Source organism: Ostrinia furnacalis, unplaced genomic scaffold, assembly GCF_004193835.3.
Source record: "Ostrinia furnacalis isolate ACB-3 unplaced genomic scaffold, ASM419383v2 OfSCF6470, whole genome shotgun sequence".
In the NCBI taxonomy this organism is placed as follows: domain Eukaryota; kingdom Metazoa; phylum Arthropoda; class Insecta; order Lepidoptera; family Crambidae; genus Ostrinia; species Ostrinia furnacalis.
The window spans coordinates 67,781-75,416 of record NW_021136709.1 but is presented as its reverse complement, the minus strand read 5'-3'; the positions used below and the strand labels follow the sequence as shown (position 1 = coordinate 75,416).

At 42.0% G+C, this 7,636-nt stretch overlaps 1 protein-coding gene across 1 annotated transcript; it reads right to left on the bottom strand.

Moving 5' to 3' along the window:
- Window positions 1–661: 661 nt before the first annotated feature.
- Window positions 662–7,126, bottom strand: LOC114362400 (uncharacterized). Its single transcript, XM_028317795.1, has 8 exons — window positions 6,294–7,126; window positions 5,724–5,866; window positions 5,044–5,353; window positions 4,614–4,725; window positions 4,214–4,301; window positions 2,985–3,151; window positions 1,435–1,620; window positions 662–845 (listed from the first exon to the last, which is right to left on the bottom strand). Exons 1-8 carry the CDS (start codon window positions 6,358–6,360, stop codon window positions 662–664), a joined length of 1,257 nt encoding a protein of 418 aa, XP_028173596.1. The 5' UTR covers window positions 6,361–7,126.
- Between the last annotated feature and the right edge of the window lie 510 nt (window positions 7,127–7,636).

Below are 7,636 nucleotides of genomic sequence, written 5' to 3'. Positions count from 1 at the left end.
AACATCAATCTTTAAACTGCGATCTCCAACCCGTCTGCCAAGCGTGGGGATTATGGCAAAACCGTCCACGATACTGGATGAGGCTCATAGTCCAGCAGTGAACTTAAAGAAGAAGAATGAAATTAAAGAGAGTAGTGCTCCTACAGTGACATCTAAATGATAGTGATGATAGTGATCCACCTTTTGAATCCGTTGAATCTTAAAATAACAAAGTAGCTTACTAACTACCTAACCTTCATCATCATCATTTCAGCCATAGGACATGCTGAACATGGGCCGCCCCCAATGATTACCTTAGTGACCGGTTGGTACCTACCGGAAAACGCAGCCACCCACAATTTAAGGTGAACCAATGATTCATCAAAATAGCAGGAAGGCGCTGGATGCAGGCCGCAACTAGCCGGTCAAGTACCTAACAATATTAACTTCAAATTTAAGTAAGCTAAGTCACCTTTACATCTTTAAGAAACTGTGTAAAGTCCGGACGCCGAGCACTTAGGATTTCGTCCAATGACCCCAAGCTACTCGCGCTCGCACACTCACTGCGGCCGCCCGTCGCAAAGTCGAGACAGCAATATAATTACGTGCGAGATAAGGATGGGTAGCTTGTGGTCATTGGACGAAATTCTACGTGCTCGGCGACCGGACTTTATCATAAAACTTACTCAGGAGTTACGACATTGAAGAGCGGAAGATACTCTTTGTTGAATGCAACGGCTGTCGTCAGCGCGGTCACCGCAGCGAACACGGCATACAGCACCGGCATCGCCCACTCCCGGCGTTTGAGCAGGAGCAGCACTAGCACCATGGTCGCCACTTGGAGTTGCATGTCCACTGCCATTATCCTGGGTGACAAATCAATAGTAAAATATGTTTTATTACTTTATAGAGTTCATCTTTGATTAGTTCAGTTATTAATAGTCTCGCCAATCCTCCAGCTAAGCAAAACATGTTTAGAGAGAAGGCTTCACCACAATAGTTTAGCGGACAACGGGGTTCAAACTACCGACCCTCAATTATTGGACCTGTTGAACTGCAAAATTCCAATTTGTACTGCAAAACCAAATTTAGTAAAAACTTAGTGTGCCTTCTTTATGGGAATCTCTGGATTATCTAAAATAATAGGTATTGCTCGCTACTTTTATCTGTGAATATGACAAGGATACAAAGTAACACTCTGTATAACTGCTCTTATTAGGCGGTTATCACACTGCGCCGCGCTCCGCCGCGGAGCGCGTGATTTTCATATAAAAAATCACGCGCGCGGACGCGTTGTCAGTGTGAAGTGCCGCGCGTGTTTTCTATATAAACTGAGGTACTTGCATACAATGATTAAATCTGTCGCCCCGCGCTCCGCGGCGGCGCGCGGCGCAGTGTGATAACCGCCTTCATATAAATATTCATCCAATTAATATAAAATTTACTTTCGCTTACCAAGTTTGAACAAGACAGACTTGTTCTGGGTCTACAATGTTCTGTAAAAACACGGTGGTGAGCCAGAACTTCTTGCGGCAGATGGCGCTCTCGCCGCCCACCACAAGGGGCCACATCGGACCCTGCCCAACGTTGGTCCACCATGTCGCAGCGAACGCGTTTACGGTCAAATATATTGGGTACAATCTGGAAAATTATTTATTTATTTAAACTTTTTGCACAAAAGTACAGTACAGTAGCGGACTTAATGCCGGGTGGCATTCTCTACCAGGAAATAATTGTACCTATTTTTATGTTAGTTTTATCAGGAAGACTTGTGCCAATACAGCTGTCCGTTTTCACCATCAATCCCTAATTTTTAAGTGACCCCTATGAAAACAAAATTTCTGTTAGATGGGTTACCATAGGGGTCACTTAAAAATTAGGGATTGATGGTGAAAACGGGCATAGCTGTTCCCGCTTGGATAGGTCTAGGGCAGGGGTCTCCAAACTTTGAAGCTTTGGGGCTATAATAATTTTTCCGGTATGTTGCAAGGGCCATAGCAATTTTAATTTTTCCAGATTGATGGCAGTGGCGGGCCGGATATGACCCGCGGGCCGTAGTTTGGAGACCCCTGGTCTTGGGGCTTGACAAATTAATATCTTTATTCGTCTTTTAAGAAAATAACTAGTAGGTAGGTACAACAAGCGTACTAGGTAGGTACCTACATGCTTTCTTAGTTTCTTGTGCGCCGGATGTCATCTCATAATGTTAGTGATTTGTATTTCATGTATTCGTAATAAAAATTAGAATAAATTATCATTAAAAATATTGTCAACTTGTCGGTACAAACTTCAAACTACGCAAACTCGATGGTTCTATTAGCTAAGTGAATATCAAATTATTTTAAACTTTTGTGACCGCGATCTGGTGAAGGGCGCAGGATCGGTCTTTGTGGAAATCCTTGGGGAAGGCCTTTGTCCAGCAGTGGACGTCTTTTGGCTGAAACGAAACGAACGAACGAATAAACTTTTCATTAAATCATACTTGATTTTAAAATAAGGTACAAGTTATTTCGTTTGTCACTACAGTAGTGTCTATGTATTTCTATGAAATACCATCCGTAGTTAGCGACACATGATGAAGGTATTTCACAAAAATAGAAAAAGTGACGACACGTCTCTACCACAAAAAAGAAAATTTGTGTCTCTACAGTGTAGTCAGCTACGAACTACTAGCAACTTCGAGACTATCGCCTGTATTCACAAACATTACTATGAGGTCTCACAGTGTGCGTGGACGCACAGGATGACACACGAACCAATCACAGAGCTCTATACAACAAATCGAACGCACAGCGTTGAATAGAGCTCTGTGATTGGTTCGGCCGTCCACGCCTCAGAGAATATGATCTGAGGTCCACGCGCATTGTGAGACCTCATAGTAATGTCTGTAAACACGGGCGTCAGTCAACTTGTATCTTTTGTATTCACAGGAAATATAATTTCCGCATACACAATTGTCTAAATGGCTTTTTGCTAATAAGTATAAATAGATAATATGGTCTTACCGGATAGCTCTTTTCAAAACAAGCACGGGTATCGTTCTCAATCCAATTTTATGCTTGGCTGAAACCGATATTAGGCTGAAAGCTGTCAAGAAGTTGGACATGACGATGTAGGCTTGGGTGATCGTCGTCGAGGCTCCCAGCGTGGAACCGGCTCGGGAGGCGAGAAGCTGAAAAACGATAAACATCACTTAGTAGGTAATGACAGAGAATTATCACTTTACGGGATTTATTGCAACAATATCTATTTTAACGGTAAATAAAATATTTACCCTCCCGACGTTTCGGCTCGGTTGCACTTCGGACGTTAATCACTGGATGGAACTTCATGACCCGAAAATCCTCTCAACTGATAGGCATTACCATGTTAGGTTGATACGTGAAGCCATTGAAATTAAAAAGCATAAGAATTTCAATCGAGAAGATGGATTTAACCTATCATCAGCGTGGAATCCGGTGATAACGAAGTACAAATCGCGTTCTAGGCCGTCTCAGAGAAACCCGGACAGTCCGGACACTGTTAGTGTAGTTTGTCGGACTGACTGTACCACTGACGAAAATATTGTGCAAATGCGGGTGGGTGAAGAAAACTCATCGCGCCGGAGCAGACGACGCCGCATCTCTTCAGTCTGCCCGCGACCATGACTCGTGCAACCGAGCCGAAACGTCGGGAGGGTAAATATTTTATTTACCGTTAAAATAGATATTGTTGCAATAAATTCCGTAAAGTGATAATTTTATAGTAAAAATGCAACATAATAGTTTATAAAATATTATAATGACAGAGAAGGTATACGGAAAACCTTATGGTACCTGATATTACTTATAAAAAATAATAATGTGTTTTTCTTTAACATTCTTTATCGGGCCTTCAAATAAAACCAATATTGGTGGGGCACTATGATTGTGTCAGAACGAAATCTTCAAAGTTATCGTCGCAGGAGATGCGATTTCTTTGACGCTGAGTGTACATTATTTTAGTAAAATAGCTGGAAACTACACAGTGAATGATCATGTCGGAGCCCTTTAGCAATGCAATCCTCGGGGCCCCTACCGAAAACAGGTCAGCCCCCTGATGGTGGGGTCCTGATAACGACCACGCGGATGGTCTGATGTAGGGCCCGCCCCCCCCCCAGATTGGTCAGGAAAATTTTCTACAAACCAAGAGAATGTTCCTGGAAGAATGGACCCTTAACTTATAATAACTTGATTTCATGATGAATACAATTTACCTTCTCGAAAAACCTTGGGTTGTGCTGGTAGACCATGCACACGACGAGTCCAACGTGTGCTGCGATGGCAGTGCACATGAACCAAGTCCTGGAAAGACATTGTACTGTAATTTCTGAACAGACTACCACCTATGCTTACGGGACTATTCCCACCTGCAACTACTGTGTAGCCAGGATCTACAGCTTGACAGTCAATAAAAACCCAACCAGTGAAGGTCAAGTTTGTCCCGGGGGAAGTTAAACTGTCATTGGACCCAAACGAAATTAATCAGAAGAACATAAGAGTAGTACCTACCTACCACCACCACCATACCACCACCTTCTGAAACTCTGAAGCCGGGAACTCTGAAGACATGAGCTTAGTACCAACATCATCATTAATTTAGTCTGTATCACTAACCTAATACCGTAGAGGACTTGCAAATTGTTAATTCGAGGATCGCTTTCATCCGACATCGTACCAAATTTCTTCCAATTTGCGGGAAAAGAGAACGCCATGAGGATGAAATTGCCTGCAATACAATTTTTGTAATAAATATTTATTTTTTTATCCGCAACGAGGAAGCTCTTGGCCTGTATATCACCTGATGGTAAGTGACGATCGGGCGAAGGTGGAAGCGAGCTTCACCCGGAATCCTCAACCACGGAGGATTATATAAAGGAGGATATTTTATTGTCCTTACTGTCCCGAAATACCTAGTACAGCAGAGTATTAAAGTAGCCAATGCAAAAGCGTAGGGATGAAAGTGCTTTTTAAAAGCCTTCTTGCAGAATCAGAATCAGGTCTAGATCATTACCTAGATGCTTTCTATAACGACTTTAGCTCTTACCTTCTCCTGTCCTGAACATCACATCGTACACAGTTCCAATGAGATTCAAGGCAAGGATGCCATAAACAAAGTAGAGGAGCAGCTGGTGGGGCATGTCCGTGTTTTTCTCTATGGGCAGAGGTTTGCCAGCTGTTTTGCAATAGTGCAGTTCATGCAAGCGCGTGCGCAACGCGTGCGTACGCGCCCATGTATCTACGCAGCGTTCGAAGCGCGTTGTCACATTTGCTTCGGCATTTGGGCAGCGCGTGGTTAAGCAGTACCCGCGATGGATGAAAGAGCGATTGAAGAGGTGGATGTCTTGAGCCTTCTCCTGAGTTTAAGAAAACAAATTGGAATCAATAACTAAACGATTGAGCGAGAATTACCCAACGGTATCAGATTAGAGGAAGGCTGCTTCGAGCCCTGTCAACCGCTGGACTATTGAGATGGACAGACTCCTAGTCTACGTTCGTTATGATAAGATTCTTAATCAAGAATTTAACTATAAAATTACTTTGTGCTTTTAACTTATTTCCTTTATAAGAAAAGTTAAAAGTGGACTCCAGCAATCGTTGGTGAATAAGGTACAGAGTGACTTCTACAATAAAGTAAGTGTAAATATTGTAGAATCTAGGAGTACCTAGATTCTACAACATTGAAGAACCTACATTTACAGGATTCTTAGGCAAAATTAATCTTACCTGTATTAGGTCAAATAGAGGGTTGTTCTCCATATCGCTGTAGATCTGGAACTTCCCCAAGCAGTAGATGCCATTGTCCCTCTCCATACACGCCTCGTAATCGTCCAGGTGGAAGAGCTTTGGGAGACGTCTAAGTTCAGACTCTGAAATAAGTATAATGAGAAATATAAGCCACGCGATAGCCGAATGGTGACGGGGTCAGAGTAGCCGACTCGACATTCGATTTAGCTTGTTTTGCTATCGTCCGTATATAGGATCTTTGTCAATGAGCCAGGCCAGCCAGGGTTGCTTTTAACCTAATGGGGCCCTTGAGCATTTATGGATAGGGCTCTCTTTCTAAAAAGGAAAGTAAGGAAAATGGAAAACTAAAGCTCCAAAAAGAGTGTGCCTAATTTAGGAAGAGCTTGAAAGACGGTTAATTAACAAAGTGACACAAAGTATCACCATTTTTTAAGGTCTTGAGAAACCGTCACCTAATTTATTTTGGTGCAGTCTGCATTTTTTCGTTCGTATTTTTTTTAATTAAAGAGTATCCTCTTTAATGTAGATAAAGTAAAAATAATAACTTACCGACATTTTTTTCAGATTGAACTGTTACCGCCAACAGGCAAAGAAAGGCAAAAACCACACCCTTCATTATTCCTTGATCCTAAGACAGTTACTGAGCTATCCATCAGTGAAAAAATATTAATTTCATCGACAGACTTATTACACAGATCTTATGACACAAGTGGGTCAAAGAACAAAATGCACATAAAATATCTTATTTCAATTTTAAGGTTCCGCATTTGTATGCATTATTGAAATGATTCGGAGACTTGTCTCTATGAGGCCCGGTCTCCAAACCAATCATATTATTTATTTTCACATCTCCTCTATGCTCAACTTCGGTGGAAATGGATCAAGCGGAGAGGAGAGATGTGTCGGGAGGACTCATTTTTCCATAGAATTCGACAGCGGCAGCCGCGCGGAGCCGAGCGGAGATGTGTCGGGCTCTTGCGGACTAAAGCGGAGCGGATGCCTCGGCCCCTGCTGCCTTCTCCCCGCACCTTGCACATTCGAAAGAATCATACGATAGACATCAATACACTGGCTCCGCTCCGCTCGTCTCCGCTCCTCTCCGCTTTGTTGGAAACCGAGCCTGACAAATGCCTATTTGAAAATAAAGGAAATAATATCATTGACTGATTACTGGGGTACCAAGGAAACTGACAAAAAATACACTAAGTGACTTTACAAAGAGGTACCCCTTCTGGGAATCAAATCCTAAACCTTTTAGAGAGTCACACTTTACTACTGGCCACGGAGGCATCTTTGTTAACAACTGAGTGGTTACAGTCCTAAAATGATGAAAACATTATGTGTGATAAAACAAATATTTCTTTCTATAATAAAACAAGACTTTCACAGTGACAGATTATGATTGGAAAGGAAGTTACAAAAATGTTAAGCGATAAAATACTAAAATGTTATGTGGAATTAGGTGCCTGAATGCGGGCGGCGCAGGACCGGTCTTTGTCCAGCGGTGGACGTCATTCGGCTGAAACGAACGAACGAACAAAAATATTGGACGAAGAACCCTAATGATAGATAAATCGACACGTACATAGTACTAAAAACTTGTTTTTATACAATCGAACAAAGGTGAAACCCTCACACAGTTCAAGACTTTCCATAATTCCATCTAAGTAGGTACATACACGTAAAATACACTGCATCTTACATATTTTTTGTTAGAATCGAGTTCTTAAAATAAAGTAGGTTTTCCATTTTTATAATCGAATCTGTTCTGCCTTTGGTTGTCCTACGAGAGAGAGAGGGAATAATACATCGACAAGAAACAATTTTCAATTCTAAATAAATAACTTTGAACAATTTCACACAGCGCCAGCTAGCCCCAAAGTAAGCAACTT

Coding starts and splice junctions, on each gene's coding strand:
- LOC114362400 (XM_028317795.1), bottom strand. CDS start 6,360: ATGAAGGGTGTGGTTTTTGCCTTTCTTTGCCTGTTGGCGGTAACAGTT. Junction 4,302..4,613: donor CAAGTCCTCTACGGTATTAG/GTTAGTGATACA, acceptor ATGTCTTTCCAG/GACTTGGTTCATGTGCACTG. Junction 846..1,434: donor GTCTGTCTTGTTCAAACTTG/GTAAGCGAAAGT, acceptor TTTGTCACCCAG/GATAATGGCAGTGGACATGC.